Below are 22911 nucleotides of genomic sequence, written 5' to 3'. Positions count from 1 at the left end.
AACACATAAAACATAATACAACGGCCACTATAAACGCATTGAGCGACAATTTCCTAGATGTATTATATATCGTTTTGTTAAACAATAATGTAAACAGTGAATTTTTCGTCTTGACCATCGGACAACCGGTCGCCCAGTATTTTTCACTTTCGCGCTCGCGGCTCGCAGGTGAAAGGCGTTCGCCGCCCGTGTCGGCGGCCCTATTCCTGCACCGGCACAACCACCACCGCCGCTACCTCCACCGCCGACAACACCATCTCGCGCACGTGACGGTCGCTACGACGGCGGTGACGTTTCAGGGTGGGAGCGGAGGAGCACGTGACGACCGCTACGACTGTGCGCCGACCGCGCCGAGCGTGCAGAAGCGTTCGGGTGTCCGGTACGCAACCATCGAAAAGATGGCGAAAACAGCATCATCAACGACGTCGGCGGTGGTGACGGTAGTGGTGGCGTTGGCGGTCGCGTGTCGTTTCGCGTTAGCGGCCGGCCAAGATTCGGACGACGCGGCGGCAGCGATGGTGTTCTCCGAAGACGCGTCCATGATGGGGGCGGACGAGCTGACCGCCCGGCCGCCGCCGCCGCCGTCCCCGGACATGTCGGCGTACGCGTCGCCGGCCGGCCGCGCGTCGGTGGCCAAGCCGGGGGCCACCAACATACAGAAGGTGTACAGGACGGCCAAGGCGGTGGACGCGATGTCGGCCATGGTGATGATGGTGGCCGCGGCCACCGGCTCGGGCACGGCGACGGCGGAACCGCGGGTCAACGAGACGTACGGCGGACCCGACACTTCCGACCTGGAGTGGCTGTCGAACGTGTACAACCCGCACCGGTGGAACCCCGCCCAACTTCCGGCCGCGTCTAAGCTGTCGGTCCGGTGCCGGGACGTCATGAAGACTTACCTGGAAGCGCTGCGCCGCGGGTCGTTTTGGGCGGCTAAAAGTGAGTGGAGCCGAGTCGTATATTAATATAACTATAATATCGTATTGCGCGAGAACACGCTAAGACCGTGTTTATTGACAATACACACATAATTTGTTATCCCGATGACCCGCGATTTGCTCAGAGCAGGACGTCACCACGTCTGATACGCTCGTACTATTGTGCAATTTCGTAGAGTTTGGTGTTTTTTTAAGATCAAAAATTATTTAATATCTTGACACGCGTTATAATGCGTTTTGTGCTACGATTATATTGCCTCAGTTCAAAATTGTAACGGTTCAAAAAATAAGTTGTCTGTGCGATGATATCATTCGGTGTAGGTATTTTTACTCAAAAACGAGAATGTGGTCGAATTTTGACTTTATAGGCTAAAAATGTATTCCGAATTTGAGTTTTCTATCTAAAAAATATAAATATCACATGGCTGATATTGTATAACAATTTTCTCAATTATTTTTGAAAATATACTTATTCCTGAACAATGATTTTATTCGAGTTGTTGCAGCATTGAACTGAGGTATATCGAATTTCAAAGACGATAATATTACACTCGTGATAATAATGATACTTTATCTACCAAAAAAACTATTGATTTTGGTTAGAATAAGGCCGACCGTGACTGTATCGCGAGCGTAGATCAATCTCAAACATTTCGATCACACTCGAGGTGGTCGAGATACGTCGCGAATACATATAATGATGAATTTTTGTTTTCGCGTTGGAGTAATATGCAGAAGGGTGTCAAGTCCGTTTGCTTACTACGTTCTGTGCACAGTATATCATACACTATTAGAGCTGTATAAACATCACAATTTACTGTAAAGACATTTTACGATTTACGTCATTTTCGAAGTGTCAGTTAAGATAAATCTTGTCCGTTCTCGTAATATCCGCCGTTGTTTGAACTCACGAGAAACACAAATTACGACGAACACCGAAATAATCTCTCTATACATTAATAACAATATCCGTGTAATGTGTATAATATCATGCGTGTTATGACAACTATCGAGAGATTAACAGCGATTCGTGGACGACGACATTTTACCATAAGCATTCGTTCTCGACGTGTTAGTTCATACTATTTGTTTTCAACGATCTCTGTTCTCGCCGAGTTATTATTTTTTCTTTGTGCATCGTAACTCGCGTACCTATATTTACGTTAAAGCCTTACCGAAGTTATAACCACTGCAATCGTGTTAATGTTAAGTAGGATACGCCTTGACCCTGTGACGAACGGGTCTTTTCGTTTCTTAATAATATTACGAATAATCAATTGGCATAATAATAATATATATTATCGTTATTATTACGGCGTCGACAATACCACTGCCAATTTATGAATTACACTGTAAAAATGCATGATTCATTACGAGAAAGTTCGGACACTCATTGTCTGTAACCGTATTAATGTATTAGTAAACATTGTACATTAGCATAATATCTCAAGGCTCATCGGTTGGTTACGGAAATGTGCTGACAGTATTGAGCAACGTTATTCCGAGTTAATCAGGCCTATTTCTATTACCTCCGTAGAGATATCGCGTAATTCAAGAAGTATATACGTATACGTATTGTGCAAATCCGTTTCGTACATTTTGATTTTGAACAGATGGATGTTCGCGTTGTAATCCTCACATTTTTAGTCAAGTCATCACTGATATCAATCATTTTAATTGATCTCAGTCGATAACGAAATCACATTTAGGTTATTTTATAATTAATTTATGAAACGATATCGAAATCGTCTTGGTACTTACATTTTTCTGCATTTATAGCCAACCAACTACGTTTTATACGAATGTAAAATACTACATCGTAGTATCCATTCGTATTGGAATAATTCGAAATTCTCTAAAGTTGACCAAATCATATGGTGAACAATGATGTTTACAAACAAATGTTTACAGTCTGAAAATATAATTTCTTTTACATAATTTACATAATAATAGTTACCTACTTGAAAATATTTTCACTATTTTACTATACACGTATAGAACGGTACACATGATATGCGTATTTAGAATACCTACTTAAAATATATAGTACAGTTACTCGTACCTATAGCAAAAATCTATATTTGAACACGGTCCTTCAAATATGATGCCCACGTCGATAAAACATTTCGTTCACGCACTTAGATAGTTCGATTTGTCATATTATACTCCAAGGTTAGTCATATATAATATAAACATATACCTATACTCTTTAGGCATATAAATACACGTAAAAGTTTTTTTTTTTAAATATCACTGATTCTGTGTACAGGGGTATTCGATGACACCCCACAACCTATATAACATTATATTATATAAGCCTTAAAGTGTGTATGTTCAGGCTTCAGAAGAAAGTAAAACTAAAATGTGAAGACAGTAATATATAAATTTATGACGCCCTGAATAAATGCGAAAAAAACCAGTCGGACCACCTTGAACGAGAAACTCTGTTCAACGGTACTTTCCATCGAATCTGGTGATGCTAATAATCGTGTGTCGGTGACAAAAACAAACAAAAATAACCGATTCTCCAAACTACCGATTAATGTCTGTTAACATTGTTTTAGTTGATTTAGATTTATTTTGTTATAACCTTTTGTACACATAATATATATACACTATTATAGGTATATTATATGCTATTCGTATATTTTCGTATTCATTTAGTTAAAAATCGAAACAAAATAATATTATTTGCAATCAATGTTAAGATTGAAAAAAAATAATATTTTTCTGTCAATGGTAAGATCGAGAATTTCCTGAAGAAAGTTCATAATGATTTTTTTTTAAGTGGCCAATTATAGCATTACATAGAGTTGTGCAAATTAGAGTAATAACTTGGTGCATAGTTGAAAATATTTTTGATTATATACAGTGGTTACAGAAATAAAAGACAATTATTTCAAGTTTAACGAATCAACCGTGCAGTGTTAATCAATACGAAGACAGAGAAAACGAATAGATGTATTTATTTATATATTTCTAAATAATTATAAATTTACCAAGTCAAACTTTTGATTTATTTTCATCAGATAATTTTATAGAGTTCAAATGCGGCTCATAAAAACTTTCTAAACTGATTTCTGAAATGATTTAAGAGACGACGAGTTTCCAAACACTAAATGGCCGTAACACATTTTTTTATATACTTGAATGAGTGCGGTTTTTTGGTGACAGCTATGTATTAAGATATGTTATTTAAACTGTGGTCTTCATTTGTTTGTTTGTTTGTCTAATATAATATATGTTTATATGTTTGTTTTGAATTAAGAGAAACCGCATGGTTTATTTCCTCTCCTTTTTCAATAGAACGTGTTATAAAATAAAAATAATATGCATTGCCTACTAGGAAAATATTTTAACGACGAACAAAGCGTATATTATTGTAATAACACGTGTATAATAAATAGTTATAGGTGTATCAGGAATTGTTAATAAAATTTAATTTATTGACTTTTTTTTTTAAAGCCATTTATTAATTATATTTCGATTTAATTTAATTTTGTTAAATTTGAGTTATGACTGATGAGCAATTATAACCGTACAGTGATTTAGCTGATGATAATGAATTCGAGGAAACCTCTAAAGCAAGTAATACACTGACTGTCAAAAAAAAAATGACTGTTTATGTATTTCAAAATCTATAGACATTTTAAAATACTGTCTATGTATACAAAACAGAAAAATACGTTACATAATAAATAGTAATAAAATCATCATTCATAATACAACCGTATGAATCGTATGTATTGTTATACGATCACAAAACTCTATTAGGCTTCGGTTTCAACGAAACTGAGTAGTTTTATAATTTCGATTAAAAACTTGTTTAGTGTAGACTGTATATTATAGTTGTACCTATACCCAGAGGCGTTTGAAATTAATTGAAATATTGAAATAAAAATATGAAATATGTGATTAAATATCAATGATGGTTTAACAAATATCTGAAAAACAATTCGCGGTAGAAATCTATTGATTTTTTTAAATTCCGAAATCGTTATTAAATCACACCGAAAATGTAACGAACTACGTAACGCGTAATTTGTATAACCGTGTAGCTGCTACAAAATAAAAATAATATACATTGCCTACTAAAAAAAAATGTTTAACGACGGGCAACATAGGTAAATTCGTGTAATCGTTCGTCAGGAATCTTGTTTTCGTGGTCCCGGAAATGTATTCGATATTTTTTATTATTTTTTTCGGTCATCGAACACGCACTCTTAGCCATTTATACCAACAAACAAATAATATTCATATTGTCATAAAGTAGGCGCACACAGGCGGTATATATTATCGAAAACTATTAAAATCCGACCGGCAAACATATATTATGTTTTGTAAGACGCGACGTGGTTATCGTCCAACGAAATCCGTAATAATACAAAATACATTACAAAAACCACTGCAACCAATACTACCGTCTACTACTACTACCGATAATAATATATAAATAATAGCCATACTATGTAATAACAATCGCCACAATGATAATAATATATGTACATTTCTAATCCCCGTATGTCTAGTGGCTGTTTAAACGTTATATTATTATTATTATTATTATTATTGCAACGCAAATGGAAAGTATAAATCATAATCGGCGTTCATCACTTTCACGGGGGCTTGATGCAATCGTCAATTATCCGTTACACGTCCGAAAACGCTGTCCGATAGGTATAATGTAATCATATTATTATAATGCATATACGTTAAAAGAGGCATCCGTAAAATATTATTAAAATTATTGTTATTATAATAATAATAAATACTAAACGCTGCTTTCTCGCTGTTCCGGTATCAACACGATATTCGGCGACCCGGCGATTAATCGTTTACTGCGAAATTATAATATATAAAATGATATAAATATCGATATAATACGAGATTGTATTATAATAATATGTCTATAGTAAATGAAACCGGAAACGGTCGCTGGTTGTGTATTATAATATATATTATAGTGATAACGCGCAGTGTGCACTATACGATAGGTACGACCGAATAGCGATGCACAACCATCACGAGTACGCGAATATTATATGATAATAATTATTATTGTCGGTTAATAATATCATCATTAACCTATACCCGTCCGTTTTTTCGCCAAATTATTATCGTCGACGTTTAATTATTATTCGTGAACAATTTCAAAAACTCCAAACGCCGTAATATCTAGTTTTGGAACGAGAAACCGATGAGGACCGGTGACTGTCCGATGAAAGCGTTGCTTGTAATATTCTTTTAGATTAACATTTTACCATCAAAATAACCAAGTCTGACGACTCCTCTCGAAAACCGGTTTGCAGAGCAATTCATATTCCACAAACATTATTTTTTTAATCGAATTCGACTACATTCGAATACTATTCGAATGAAATCTTGTATAAAAATGCGTTGCAGTTTTCAGTGTTTCCTCAGCGATGATATGATGATGAAAATCATAGTATAAAAATCCCTTTTTTCCCAAGTTGTGCATAGATAATAATCTATTCCGTTGTTTAACTTGTTCGATAGAATTACATAAACCAGACATATATTTTTAATTGGTTATGGTACTGCGAGTTGGTCATTTATTTTAATTTTAAGTTTCGGTACTTTCTTCCGCAATTTCGCAATTTCTATACTTAAGTTATCTGACATCGTTGAGTTGCCGTAAATTATCGTTGGAAATGTATTATTTATTTCATAATTTCTTCACGGGTTTATAAGAATAGCTTAAAATGCGTTGTCAGAAATTGAATTTATTATGTAAATCTTGCAAAATCGAAAAAGAAAATTCAGTTGACAAACCTGATTTCAAATTACGAGTTATCTTGAATTTTTACTGGAAACGAGTTGTATTTGAATTGTACGGAAATGGAGCGCGAACGTTTTATTAGTAATAATGGTTAGCCTATAGTTAGTGGCTGTTGCAATGTTGTATCCATAGAGGTTTATTCATTACAATGAACTAAATAACTAGTATTATTAAAATGTACTGAACTTTGAAAAAATATTTCAAGAGAGTTAGTATAGGTTTTGCAGTAGAACGTATAGAAGGTGAAACTATAATTATTGTTTGACCGGCTCGCGTTGTCATAACGTTGAGCTATAGCGAATGGTTTTTGACGATGTCGCGCGTCTTAATAAGATCTATCGGGAAGTAAAATATGACGTTATCGATCGATCTGTGCGAGGTTTACACAACATCGTACACGGACATCAGATATACATCATCTGGCGGAGATTAGTTGTAGATAAGTGTGCGCACGAAATATTTTATCGACGAGGAAACGCGTTATTCTTAACTATATGTATATGTATATTATACGCGCGTAATACAGATTATTAAATCAATATTAATAGGTATAGTGTATAGTTCCGGTACGCGGAATCATTAGGCGTGTTGTGTGTACATTTAGTTTTATTATTGTTGTTATTTGTATGTAATACGCGAATCAAATGCGCGGTGGAAATTTTGTTGGTGATATCATAAAGAGCGAGAGAAAAAAAATGTGGAAAAAAATGTACACCGTTGATAATTTGTCGATTTGACACACCGATATCACCGTGCACTTGTGATATTATTATCGCGCGTACACGGACAATCATTAGCGCATTATCGAAATACATAATGTATACGCATAAGATCACAGGAAACGGTAAAGTCACGCGGCTTTCTATGGGTGGCCCGTGTGCGGCGTAGGTATGATCAATTTTTTTTTGCAGATAAAAAATTTTAGAGGGCATACGCGATTTATTATTATTTTACGAGCGCGATGAAGAATTGATCGAACAAATCGCTTTACGCGTTCGCCGCGTTGTTGTCGTCGTTTGTTATTATTTTGGTTTTTTACACGCGTGCATAGGTCGATCGTTGTTCGCGCTATCCGTCTCTTTACAATATACTGTTTTTAAACACCCGTAAAATGCGTACGTTATAATATCGTGTCAATAGTGTCAACCGATACATAATATACTATTATAATAGTATAATACCGCGTTGAAACCGAGTGACGTGCTATAAAAGGACTAGTTATTGGCCACATATCTTTTTTGACTGTATATACGAGTAATGAGGAAATGTCGTTGTCACTAATATATTATAATATACACTATATACATATAGGCACCTACGCGTTATATACATGCCATTATACATTATGATGTTATCACAGTCGTGTGTAGGCCAAAAAAGGCAGTTTTTATACTACAGTTGAACAGCATCTCCTTCTGACAAACGTATAATTTAGGAATAACTATCGTGTACGTTAAAAACAAATTTGAATAATTTTGATAGTATGAAAGTATACAACATTTATCAAGAACAATAAAAATTGAAAGATTAAAAAAAATACTCAATTTATTTGATATCTCGATCCCTCCCATACGACATTGCATATAATATATTATAATATGTAAGTACGTATAATATAATACTTATATAAATTTTATATATGAGGCAATATTGAATAAAGAATATCATCAGAGGTCCTTTTGGTCCTCAAAAATATTACCGGACACATGCCTCGCACGTTTTGTGCTCACGCTAATGTGTATTAATATTAGTACTTACCAACTACCGATTATATATTATTTTACTTACCTGTAAGTATGTGTGCGTAGTACGTAACTATAATACTTTATATAATATAATATTATAGTTTTCTGTTTCAAGTATCATATAACGTTTGTTTGCGCATTTTGACGGTTTTGTGAACTTATGCAAGTATAGTAATATGACTCTTATATAAATATTTACATTTCAATAGATTACCAACTATATTTCATTAATCTGACCTGCATTATTATGCCATTAATAATAAAGTTATGTATGATGCGTATCCACTGTAATTTATGGATTATTGTTCTAGCTATATATAGTATATGTAGGTATAGTATGTCTCATACTTGTTACCCAATAAATGATTTCTACAAATTACAATGCAGTGCAATTAATATACCTAACTTATAAGTAATATATTTATGACACGATGCCGAGTGATTATCACGCTTTATTTCAAACATATAAGCATCGTCATTAGATTAGATCGATAGTCGATATCTACTTAAGTTTCATTATCTTCGCGTAATTATATCGGTTACGCCAATCAAATAATTACCAAGTTAATTGTTACCTAATTATAATTATGAGAAAATTTAAAATATATAAATATAAAATAATATATAAATGAGGTTGAAGGTGTGTAACAGGATTTTTCAACTAATCGTACAGTTTTAAAATATTACGACGCACAAGTAGCTCTGAATTGTTGAAAATCTAAATAACCAAAAACAAATTCCGGCCTTCACGTTTTTCAAGAAATATTTCTAAACTGGTAAAATAGTCTACAGAAGATATTGTTATTTGCCTACCTGCTTGTATATAGTAACTAGTCACAGATTAATTCTGAACTCCACAAACAACTTGATTTATATATGTCTACTAATCACTAAGTTTGTCATGACTTGCTGGTTTAGAAAAACGTTTTCGTATCTGTCACTCCTTTTGACACACGTCACGGACATTCAAAATATTTTCAAAGCCTGTGATAAATAATTTAATTGCATTTGAATAATAATGATAATTCCCATTCACCCCCGTAACTAATTTACTTTAATTTTCAACAAAATAATAATGATCAACATTTTATACAATACAAATAAATAGGTTCACCCCCTTGAAAACTTTCTAGAAACGCCCCTGATAACAACCATATTAATTTGCATCCACTGGATTTTACAAATAAAGATACAAAAATAAAATACATTTTTTTTTAAATTGAAATAAATTGTGTTTTTATGTCCAAGAAAACACAATCAAAATACTATGACGTATAATAAGTATACATGTAATATAGGACATTTTACATTTCAAGTTTTTTTCATTATATTTATCTTAAGTTATAGAAAGGCCATATAACATATTATTCATTATAAATTTAATAAAAAAAAGGTGTTGGAAAGTATTTTATGAATCATAGAAGTTAACTAATTAAATAATAACGGTCATAGTATACTCTGCAATTTATTGTAAACATAGTATGCGAGAAAAAAGAAAGTGTTTTATTTTTTCTTCGTATAAGATGTTTGTTATTTGTTCAAGTCCAGAAAAAAATTATAGCCACTCCACGTTTATATTATAACGACTCTCGTAATCGTAACCGATCGAAGTTTCACCATAGAGCGACGTAAATATTTTTTTCCATTCTTTAAATGAATTCTGTTCTCAATAACAACTGTACCATTTGTGATATCATCGAACACAAAAATTACTAATGTCCCATGTATATTAGAGACAAATTTTTATTTTTTCACAAGTAGACGATCACTTCTTCAATCGGGTAACCTTGAAAACAAATCGAAATTATCGCGGGGAAGTGTACATGCACGCCGTGCCATTCATACATGACCAACCAAGGTCTCGATTTCTTGACCAGTTTAACCACTTTCACGATAGCTCTAATAGGAGAAGGAAAAAAACTAAATGTGAAAAGAAAGTATTTGGGCCACCCAAATCCTGTATTATGCTTCCGTTGGTTGACAACGAGAATTCCGCAAATATTAGAAAAAATGAATTTGATGGAAAATTCAGCAGGTTTTCAAGCAAAAAAAAAAAAAAAACCACAATTGTTTTAATTCTTACACCGGACAAGACATTGAATCTATTGTTTTTGGATTATTTTAATACTATGTAGTTCTTTCATAGTTTGTATAACAGTTTAGTAAGGTACATCAATAATATTCAATAGTCAGCGTATCATGTTTTCCCATTATAAACTTTTTCTCAGCAATATTTTGCTTCTATAACACGATGATGAGTATATATTATATTATATTATATATATTTAAAGCAAAATAATAACAATACATTTTTTTTTTCAGTGGCCGACGCCAGTGGACGTTATTCGTCACAGCTGTTTTTCGGTAATGATTTTTGGTTGGGATCTCATACCCTGTGCAAAGAATTACAGAACAAAGCGACCAATCAATATGTGCCGCCGTTCGAAGCTAAATTCTATGTGGCGAAATTGGCGATAAAATTACATGATCAGTTGACCCCCAGAGTAAGTACCGTCAACTAAATCGTCTAACGATAATTAGCAATATTTAACATAATGACGTATATTAGATAAACTGTAGAGAGTGCAAGTTGTATCATACATTATTGTAATATATACCTTGCAGACTTTGTGCAGCTATGAGTTTATGATTTTATTAGGTAGGTACCTAATATACCCGTACACCTATTATACCTATTATATTATTATATAATAGGACTTGACATCTGATTAACGAGTAACATTACAGAGTAACGGTTTGATCCGAGTGGTGGTATGTATACACGCCGTTTAGGTACATAATATTATTATACTGTTCACGTGTGTGTGGTATATTATTATTCATTATAAAACGTTGGGGAAAACGATAAGTTAGTAGAATGTGCTGTCACGAACATAAATGAAAAATTATAGCATGTATATATGCGTAAATAAAAACAAGAGTCATGTGATGAAGTGATAGATATAAATATTATAGCACGAATAGCCTGTATATAAAATATACAAATATGTCAAAACTCAAAGGTCATAAGGCTCTAGGATGTCAATATTTTCAAAATGATAGATCATCATTTATCAGAGAAAGCACAATAAAGACGAGAGTCAACTGCCTATTGATAATATAATATGTATTCCTTTGTCTAATTTCAATAATAATAAATAAACTAAATAGCAAATGTACACTGCAATATCGAAAACTTAATTTTTTTTTCGGAAATTTTAACCAAATATAATTTTCATATTGTAATTTTTACAGCTGATTATTTTCAAAACCTATTTTTGTTTGCTGTTCATGAGTATTGCGTATACAAACATTTGGATTTTTATTTATTTATTTTTATATTTTATCGAGACTAAAATTGCTGGGTCAAATATTTATGAGACAATAGCTAAGATTGTTTTATTGAATTTCAAAAACAGTAATTTTTTTAAGTATATATGCCCTATCGTTACTAAATAATTAATTTATCATAAATATTTGGATACAAATAGTTGTGATTCCAACGATGAATACATATTTTTTTAAACCAAATATAGCGAGGCGTTTAAATTACGAGCAATTATACTGTAATATTTTGTAAACATAATGCTTATTTAACATAATATTATGGTAACACAGAATGTTTGCTTTTATAGACTAGATTGATTTCACTTGGTCTGTGCATGCCGAAAGATTGCAGTTCTACAGATGTGCAAAATATGGTTAATGTTCCCAAAGAAGATAGTGAATCTAATTATCGCAGTTATAGTGTGCTCAACGTTAGAGTTGTTCCAGGTACATACTCGTTGTGGTCGGACAGTAAATTCCAAATATTATTGTAAGTAAAGAAAGCTAATTTAGTGGGTTTTAAGTATATAATATATAAATATTAATATTCACACGCAAAATCTAAAATTATTATACTGACTTCGATAATATCGATTGCTCATAAATGTTTTATATTATTTTTAATAGTTCGTTTTTCACGGGTTTCAGGATTGTTGTTGGGCTAGTATCTCTACTGACAGTGATAGGATCAGGATATGAAATGATATTAGAGCGTCGAAAAGCTAGAGAATTCAAAAAAAGGCATATTGCTCAAGGTAACAATAATGAAAGTGATTCAAAAGTAGAATTTACATTGGATAAAATGCATGCTATTGAAAAGATGCATAATATGAAAGGTTGTGGAAATGACGACGGAACCTTAGAAGATCAAGACATGTTATTTAAAGGTAATAAATCATTAAATTATTATGTATTTAATGAATTAGAAAATTAATATTTCAAATGGAAATAGTCAAACGATCTTATTTATCTGGAACTTTAATTCAATTTTCGAGCAATAAAAGTCATTATAGATGCATATGAAATAAAAATTTAAATACGTTTAAAAAAAAGGTTTAAATCATAATTCATATGATGCCATAGTATTTTAAGATATTAAATAAGTAATGACACCTGCAGTTGTAATAAAAAACTAATACTTTTTAAATGTTTTCAATAACCAACTATTCAGTTATAAAATATGTTTTTATTGTTTCAATAAATTGTCCTTCAAAATTATAATTAATATTCATTAAACATTTTTCCTATGCTTTGTTATTATTCATAATGAGCCAATTTAAATGTTAATTTATTATTCTGTTTAATTTTGTTATTGTTTATTTTATTCGTTTGGTCATTTTTTGATAATTAATATTCAATAACAGGCTACCAGAATTGGTATACGACTTTACGAGTATACAATGGATCTATGTAAATATAACTGAGAACTGTGGTTAAATTGTATTGAATATTTAGGATACGATTATATTATAGTAATGTTAAATACGTATTTTTAAATCCAATAAGTTAAAGTTGACTATATATTTCTTCAGATAGGCACATGGCACACCTATATTGTCTGTCTTAAATCAAACGACTTCATTTGTATACATTCTGTATGTAAAAATGTATTATATTTAATGATATCAGTATAATAATATTTCTACATATTATGTAAAGTAAAAGATACTGTAATTAGGTTATAATTTCTAATTTTTCTGTTGGTACCTAATTTGATAAATATGTAATAAGTTATGTAAAAATTGTCTTCTACATAATTTACTTTTTATCCAAACATACCCGATTACATTATGACATATTTATTTAATATTAATGTATAATTTGTAAAACATAAATGTTTGCTAGTGTAGATTTTTAATCGTAGTGACTAATGACAAAGCATAAAAATGCATAGTATAATATACTGCGCTTATGTTACAAATTTAATAAGTTTTTCATTAACTTTATATTGTATTACATTTTGATATTCATGTTTCATGACTTTGTTTTTCGTAGTCAGTCGCAACGAACAAATTCTATTGGCTTTTTCGGCTGTAAGCAATGGCCGAAAAATTTTACATTGTGGACCGGCGCCATCTGAATCGTTAACTTGTGTACACGGACTTCGATTTTTAAGTTTGGCTTGGGTTATAATGGTACACACGTATTTACAAGTGTTTTCAATCGCAGGTCAGTTCAACGTTTGTATAAATGCACGATAAATGGATTTAGATTATGATAACGAAAGCAAATGACTAATAATATATTTTGTTTTAATATATTTATATATAGAAAACAAGACGTTACGGACATTGACCGAGAGGAACTTTATGTTCCAAACAGTGAGCAATGCAACATTTTCAGTAGATACTTTCTTTTTTATCAGGTAAAATAAATGGCGATAATAAAAAATGCAATAATTTCTAATTTAACGTTACCCACGTCTTTATTCGCAGTGGTCTATTGGTTACTTATTTGTATTATAAGACGACCAGCAAAAAAGACGGACCAGAAGTAGCTGTATCTCGAACTCCGAAATGTAGTTCTTCTATTCTGAAAAACGATACAATTAAATTTTTCAAACTACTGGGATATAGATTTATCAGGTAATTTTATAAAATATACTAAAAATAACTCGTATACGGAAATTTATAAGTTTTTAAGCTATAACTATACTTTAAAAAAAAACCAAATATCTCTAAGTTCAATACGAGAAATACATTTTAAATTTGAATGTCAATACATCACTTATTTAGTAAGGTTACTTTTGGTTGATATTATTTATACCCATAACGGCTATAACCAATGTATCATTTATTAATTTTATAATCTTAATAGCTGATAATTAGAAATTAAAAGTTAATTTTTTCCTTAGACAAATAGTAAATTATCATTTGACGAATGTATGTATTGATTTATTTATTTAGTTTTAAACGAACGGGTCCAAAGCTGTATTCTTTTAAAAACTCGATAAAACTATATTTTTGTTGGAATTGACGTTCTAAACTTTATAAAATATTAATATGTCTTATTTTATTATTACGTGTTTCAACATTATTCAATATCTAAAATAATTTTCGTAATTTAATCTTAATACATAATTACAATAAACGGTCTATGAAATGTATTAAGATAAATAACATTTCACTTTAAACTTGAACTACGACTGTATAATAATACCTAATGTTGTTACCTAAGTTATTATCGATATAAATTGAAAAATTATGCGTTGTGTACCGATTAGCAACCGGACCAGGCCGATTTACACGTAATGTCATTTTGGTATCATTACACACACAAATTTCGTAAAATTAAATTAATCATTGCTATAATAAAGTTTGTGTTCAGCGCTAGGAATAAGAAACACTATTAATTAGACGTCCGACACAAATTGTATAATAATAATTATAGTCTCAATATTACGTAGTGATGGTATAGATATAGTGAGCTAATCTCATTACGTTTAGATCGTATACGCGTTGCTGACCATGATCGTAATAATATCATACTCGTACTGCCATTTAAAAATTGACTAATACACGAGCCTACGGACTGCAGGTAAATACCACGTTTGTAGTACCGAAATATGTGTGTAACCTGCAACATCGTATCGGTTATATTATATTATTATGTCGTAACACGCGTATGATGTCGTTAAATTTGATTTTATTGGCCCACAGAACACAAAATACCCACGATAAAATAATGATAGGAAATATTATCGCATAACAAGTATAGGTGCCTACGTCTGATAACTATAATTTCGCGGTTGTGTTATACATTTCTTTAGAAACGGTTGACCGTTAATAACATGAGATTTCTACGCTGAGATTAATCCGTATGATTAGACGACGTGTGCGCACTGCCGTACACTTTGTACTTGCAACAAACTTGGATGGTAACTATCTTGTCTAATCGGAACAGTGCTCTGCAAGGACCTACTTTTACTTGGACGTCGTCATACGCGCCGAGTTCAAGTGCGTTCAGGTTATTTTTGTGTTTTTTATTTTTCCCTTCTTTCGTACATCCCAACTATGAATTATAATACGATATTGCATAAAAACGGGCACTAGTTTATAATAATATGTGCAAGCGCGTCGATGTCACATAAGCAATATTTACACACGCGTCGTGTATACTCGTGTGTTCTGTATATGGCCACAACACGTGGTTGATAGATAGTCCGCAAAAACTATAGAAAATTATTTATTCTCCTCTGGTCGCCGCATTAATATATTTAGGTTGTGTCGTAATGTGCGCGCAAACCGAATCAAAACTGTTTGTGAAGTTTTCTAGTTCGGTATAGGCGTTATAGATACTCATTAATGCTGCCCCCTAGTAAACCTGCGATGTAAACGAATGCATTTTATGTCCAAATACTTTTTTACATTTAAATAATTGCTCAAGTACTATAGCAGTAGCCAGTAGGTATCATAAAACTTCAAAACTAGTATTTTATTACAATATGCATTTCATAGTAGTGGTCATTAACCATTTATGTGCACAGAATTATTATATTATATAATTTAATGTAACATACCACGAAGACAATCGGTGGTAACGAGTTTTTATTCAATGCTTTTACGAAAAAATAAAACGTATTTAGATAATTTTGTAAAATCATTATGCCTGTACCATTCGTCGACGGTTATTCAAAAGAAAGAAAAAAATTTGTTTGATAATTAAAATTAATATTGCAGTGAAAGTTGACAACATTTTAATCACATTTTGTATGCGCGTAATATTTTCGTGCGTTTAAACTGTTGTAAAACACAATTAAACGTATATAATTTCTATTGTTCCGAAAAAACGATACCATCAACATATCTTTATTGAAAAGACTCACAGTTGTAATCATGGTGTGTTCATTAATATCGTGTACTTCGTGTGCAGCGTGTATCATAACAATACGCGTAAAACACATATAAATGAATTATAAGTACTAACTGTAACACATTTCGGCATTAATCGTAAAAGAATGGTTAATTGATGTTTTTGTATGGTCTATAGTCATTCCGACTATTGTGGATACTTTTCTATACCTTTCGCGTAATATTGGAAATTTAGTTAAAACAACCGAAATTGTAATTTTTTTTTTTTTTGAAGACCATCTTTTTATTCGTTAAATCTGAACGGTGACTTCACACAATAGTTTTATTACAATGCGATAAAATGATAAATCAGAATCCATAATAGTCGAAAACCAATATGAGACATTTAGAAATTTCAAAGAAAAATGCTCCTGTATATTTAAGTATTTTTCGGTACGTGAAAAATTATTATTAAATTAAAAAAAATTTCGAAGAAGCTCATTATTGTATAGCACTAAAGCGTGATTATATGTTTTAGTGTGTAATTTCGGTAATTTTTCTTATTTTCTTAAGTCACAATAAATTGTTCACACGCATATTTTAAGTGGTATTCCAGCGTTCGTAAATTCGGGTTTCGTAATACAAGTGTGAACGTTTAGGATGACTTTCGTTTTTGATTTCGAAAAATATACGAGATAAAAGGAGTAAATTATTACAAACGTATTTTTATCATATCGCAGTGGAGAAATAAATGATGAAACTAAAGTGTTCTTTGTACTTATCGTTTTCCCATTTTCCTTTCTCGCTACAAAAAAAAAAGAAAAGAAAAGAATATCAGTTATTGTTTAACAAATAGTAAATACTAAAAATAACCGCATTTAACTGTTTAATTTATTTTTAAAACTCATTAGAATTTATTAAGATATTCACACAGTTGATTGTTGATGTGTTATTTTAACTATATTCGATGGACACGAAATAAATTAAATTCTGGACGTGTATGTATACAAATTGTAATGTACCTACATACTAATTTTTTAGATTGACGCCAGCGTACATGGTTGTCCTTTTGATGGCGGAGGTGTCTAGCCGGTGGCTTCGAAACATTTCCGTCTTTGAACCAGAGAACAACAACCACATAAGTTGCGCCAATTATTGGTGGAGAAATATGCTATACATAAACAGCTTGTATCCCAGAAGCGAAATGGTGATTATTAATTTATTATTTATCTATTCGTTGGGCATTAGCTATTTGAAACGTTTTATATTTTTAACAGTGCATGTTATGGAGTTGGTATATGTCCAACGATACGCAGTTCTACGTTTTAGCAGTCATACTACTTCTCGTTTCTGCCAGGTAAATAATTAATCATTGACCTTAAAATATGATTTTATTGTATTATTCACCTATAGTATGCATTATATGGTCATAAAGGTACCATTGAATTAAAAATGCATTGTCAAATATTTGGCCCCAAAGGGAATTGCATACAACACGAATGCATTCGGTACGACTAAACGTATACACGAGACATTTTGTATTACGATAGTTGAATATAATTGAATTAAAATTATAAAATTTTATCAAGGATAAGTCAATTATTATCATTTTTCAATAACTGATTTTTATCATAGACATTTCAAAGGAGCAGTTATTGGATTGGTGGCGTTCTTAATCGGATCATGGGTCGTCACAATATTCATTGCAGTACATTACAATTTTAGAGCAAGGTAAAAAGTTATAAAATATTTAAGTGTTATTATAATATTATGTATATAATACTCATAATTTGTTCATTTTATTCAGTTAATGTCGTTAAACATAGCTGTGTTTTTCATTATAACTTTACAGTTACAATATAATATACAAAATAATATAAAAAATTCTTATAAAAAGAAACGATTAGTAACAATACATTATTATAGTATTATATTAAACGTGTACATTTTTTTTAAAGGATAGAGGAACCGTTTGGATTATTTGATCAACTTTATGATAAACCATGGTCAAGACTTGGGCCTTATTTGTTCGGCATGTTCGCTGGGTGGTTTTTGTTTGTTACTAAATGCAAATTGAAAATGTCCTTCGTAAGTAAAAACTTTTAAATATTAAAATTTAATTCTACTTCTAACTTAAAATAAATCATTTTTAGGTTCCCATTTTATTATAATGTACTTTTTAATTCTTTCTTTACAAAAAAAGATAGGAAAATAGGTCACAGTAGTTGCTGAGTCGTTAAAATAGTTATATTGAAATTAAAATTATTTTTATTGTTATCGTATTTGCATTGAAAATTATAATCAATAGTAGTGAAACAAATTAATTGTTTATTTTGAAAAATTACCAAAGGCTTAATTACATTTTAATTACAATGTATAATTTTGGACAATTGCATACAATTACCTACTTAGATGAATAATTATAACATTAATCTTATTAAGGCATCAATTAACAGTTACAATTGTATTTAATTTTAATTTTAAATAATGCATTCTATTTTTTTTAATATTTAATTTTGAAATTAATCTAATTATAAAAAAGAATGTACAAAATAATTGTATATAATATGTGGTTTTTAAAGAATTTACTAGCACACAGATAGATATATTATTTTTTTATGCCCAAAAGCTAAAATAACTAAAGTATATATAAATATTAATTAATAGTATATTAAATTATTTTAAGAAATTCTAAAAGTATGAAAATTAAATTTGATATTAATTTAATTATAATTAAAATCTGTTCATATTTTAGTTAATTGAAAAACATTTTAATGGCGTAACGTTCCAGTGAATAAATTAATATTTATATTTATTTGTGTACGATTATGTATGCTTTGAAAATTATAACGTTTCTTTGTCCATAGAAAAAAAAAAACAGAAAACAAGTGTGGTTACTGATTTAATTATGTAAAAATTATACGACAAAATATATTGCTGTTAAACATAAATTATTTCATTTTCGGTATATTTTAACGATCCTTTCGTGAACATGCACGAACATTTGAAAAGTAAACTGATATAAATCAGTCATCCATATTTATTTACTTAGTTACAGAATTTTTTTTGAAGCTTTAATATTTAATCGCCATTTATACGTGATCAGATAGTTAAATGAGGACAAAACAACAAAAACCGTGATAAAATCACCAAAAAAATATATAATTATTTCGATATTACAATTTATAATCAGGATAACACTATTTAATTTAAAATTAAAAATACTCGTTATGTTATATTATGTTATAATATAATATGTGGTTATTAATTTAATTTTTCATCATATTTAACTTATATAGTAGATAATTTTATACCTCCGACACAATGTCAGACAGACGAATCAATTCTATGACATAATTCAAGTATTGTAAACGTGTAAACGTTAATAATGATTATTCGAATGAGTAAAGGTGTTAAGTGTCATTTGCCATTATTTTTTGGGGTAATACTGTAATGGACATAAACATTTACCTTTGTTGACTGCGTATCTCTGTAAAAAATAGCTTAACTGACTTCATATTTTTTACTATAATGACGTGTATTACGCTATAAAAATTGGCGTGATAAAAACGATTTTCAAAAAACGACCCTAACTAAGTTTTCATCCACTCGTCGTCTATTAAAATATAATTATTACCGTCTGTACACCTATTATATCGTATGTCTATATCGTAAAATCGTTTCGCAGCTGACGGTCGCTGTAGGCTGGTCCCTGTCGCTGTTCAGCTTGGCGTACCTCGTGTACGGACTTCACGTGGTGCACTTGGATCTGGCCGGTTCCGCCCTATATGCATCCGTCGGCCATTCGGCCTGGGGTGCTGCACTCGCATGGATCGTCATCGCCTGCTGCACCGGTCACGGGGGTTGTGTCAACTCGGCGCTATCGTGTCGCCTTCTACAACCCCTTAGCCGGTTGACGTACTGCGCCTATCTGGTCCACCCCATCATCATGACCATGACCAACTTCCAAATGGACGGCCCGCTGCACCTGCACAATCTGATCACGGTAAGTGCATTCAGCGTACATACAATTCATTAATATTATTTTTTTGAACATCTACTCTTACTAATTCTGGAAACTCTTCAAATGTATTATTATTGTTAGCATACGTAGGTCCAATTTTTTTCTTTTTTAAATCACAAACATTTGTTTACTTATTATAACGACGGCGTCGATAACAATCTTGTGCGTGTACTTTCACTAGCGTCAAGATGTTATTTAATTTGCGATTAACTTTGAACGTACAGCTGTAGTAGGTACGTCATACAGTTATTGCATAAAACAGCATAAGTACATAACTACGTTTTTGCACGTGTGTAATGCGAGTAATCAAAGAAAGTACAATAAGTTCCATGGTGTGCTGGAGAATAAGAGATTTTACATCGTTGAAGTCACATCGCGTGATTTTATCGGACAACACTAACGAACGGCCATTTATGAATTCTGAATAAAAACGGAAATATAATACTTGTAGATATCGCACAGGTGAGTCTTGGATGTAATTTATCATACAAGATAGTTATGACTGTGTGAATCCGTGTGTGTGTGTGTGTGTGTGTGTAATGTTTATAGGTGCAGGTAAATTTAATCGTCATGACACATATAAATGATTAAGTACATAGAAAATAATGAAAGAAACAAGTACAGTATTATTGTTATTGTTTTTACAAAACATTCTTGGTGACAATTGATTTGTGTTTAATAATGATTATAGATGTTATTACCAAACATATATCCTATACATATATAAAATCAATTAAAATGTAAACATTTTATTACTTAAAAAGTATATATGTGCAAGTGTGGAGAAAGTGACAACAACGTGTTATTATATATTAGTTTATACAATTAATCGTTAAAAAACGTGAACCAAAACGAACAATATTGTAACGTAACGTATTATTTGTAACGCCTACGCCGAAACTTAAATTTTCCAAAAGTTATCGTCCAAACCGGATAAATATACATCAATATATCGATTTGTTTTGTCTAATATATCAAGTACTAACTGGTTGATGAGTTACTATCGTACTGTCCTACTAAAGAGTTTGGTAAATTAATACGTTGTGAATGGCAAAAGCGGTTCATAATAAATTACTGTATATCGTCGGAGGTGATTTCGGAGACGGCGGGGGCGTGACAAAATAATATGTTTATGCGTGGGAAGGTAATTTCAGTCTTTGACAAAATGCGACTCTCACCTGCAGGTTGTGCCGTAAGCGTCGTCTACGACTGGTATAGCTCTCTTTCCACCCTTTCCACACGATATACTATCTATTTGTCGGAATAAAATTTATGTTTTGGTCATAACTTACTGTTGAAGACGAAACAAAAATAAACTTTCAACTGATCAATGTATGTTTACTAATTGCATGTATACAAATATGTTTTTCAGATGATATTGTACTTTGGCAACGCAGTAGCGTCTTTCTTGCTATCCTTCTTTATTTCTCTCACATTTGAAGCACCCGTGGTGAACCTGCTCAAAATTATGTTAACACCGCCACAGGCTAAGAAAACCTCATTGGAAAAAAACAGTTCCGAACTACAAGACTCGTAACACTGAAAACTGTTATAAAAACAGTATAAATAATTTGTCGATAAAGATGTTTAAGTATAGTTTATATTAAATTATTTTCTAATATTAATAATGGTATTATAATGTAAATTATATATATTTTCCAAGAAAATTATTAAATGTTTTTTTTTCACCCTCCGAAACTTTACTATAATGTGTTGTTTTATAATAATTACATTATACAATTCTGTCGGATAAATCTAAGACTGCAAACATTGAATACTTCGACACTTAAAAAGTTGCTTAAAATAATATTTTCAAACTCTTACATAATAAATTCGCCATTCTTGTAAGTTGATAGTTAGTGTAATACCGACAGTCATTAGAGCTGAAATAAATTAAGATGAAATGGACACCAAAAAGAGTTGTTTGGGAGTAAAGATATAATTTTGTCACTTATTGGACGTAGAATAATAAAATAACAAACGCATTTCCTAATTAAAAATAATATTTTTTGAATAAATTCAACAAGTTTTTATGGATCTATTTTTCTTCAAACATAGTTTATTTTTATAATAAGCTATAAATAAATAGGTACAGTAGATCGTTGATTATCCGCACTACAAAATTTTTGAGTACAAATTTATTTTTAGTTTAATTTAATTTAGTTTTATCATTCGTTATGTTTTATCGTGTAATATAATGTTATATTATAACATGCTTGGCGGTGAAAAATTGATTTTTATTTCAAATAAATACATTATATTTTTTATATTATGTATGAATAATATA

General features: G+C 31.3%; 1 protein-coding gene across 1 annotated transcript; it reads left to right on the top strand.

The window, feature by feature from the left end:
* Positions 1–354: 354 nt before the first annotated feature.
* Positions 355–22292, top strand: LOC113554291 (nose resistant to fluoxetine protein 6-like). Its single transcript, XM_026958057.1, has 13 exons — positions 355–939; positions 10806–10987; positions 12119–12300; positions 12459–12697; positions 13806–13979; positions 14082–14175; positions 14246–14395; positions 17642–17807; positions 17878–17957; positions 18236–18331; positions 18559–18688; positions 20289–20606; positions 21997–22292. The coding sequence occupies exons 1-13, from the start codon at positions 399–401 to the stop codon at positions 22159–22161; spliced, it is 2517 nt and encodes an 838-aa protein (XP_026813858.1). The 5' UTR covers positions 355–398; the 3' UTR covers positions 22162–22292.
* The last annotated feature ends 619 nt before the right edge of the window (positions 22293–22911 follow it).

The sequence above is a fragment of the Rhopalosiphum maidis genome, chromosome 2 (assembly GCF_003676215.2).
Source record: "Rhopalosiphum maidis isolate BTI-1 chromosome 2, ASM367621v3, whole genome shotgun sequence".
NCBI lineage: Eukaryota > Metazoa > Arthropoda > Insecta > Hemiptera > Aphididae > Rhopalosiphum > Rhopalosiphum maidis.
This window is presented reverse-complemented; position numbering and strand designations above follow the sequence as displayed.

What these genes read in the sequence shown, in the direction of transcription:
- LOC113554291 (XM_026958057.1), top strand. Translation starts at nt 399, where the DNA reads ATGGCGAAAACAGCATCATCAACGACGTCGGCGGTGGTGACGGTAGTG. An exon ending in TGTATCCCAGAAGCGAAATG is followed by an intron (nt 17,808 to 17,877) that starts GTGATTATTAAT and finishes TATTTTTAACAG; the next exon opens with TGCATGTTATGGAGTTGGTA. An exon ending in CTACTTCTCGTTTCTGCCAG is followed by an intron (nt 17,958 to 18,235) that starts GTAAATAATTAA and finishes TTTTTATCATAG; the next exon opens with ACATTTCAAAGGAGCAGTTA.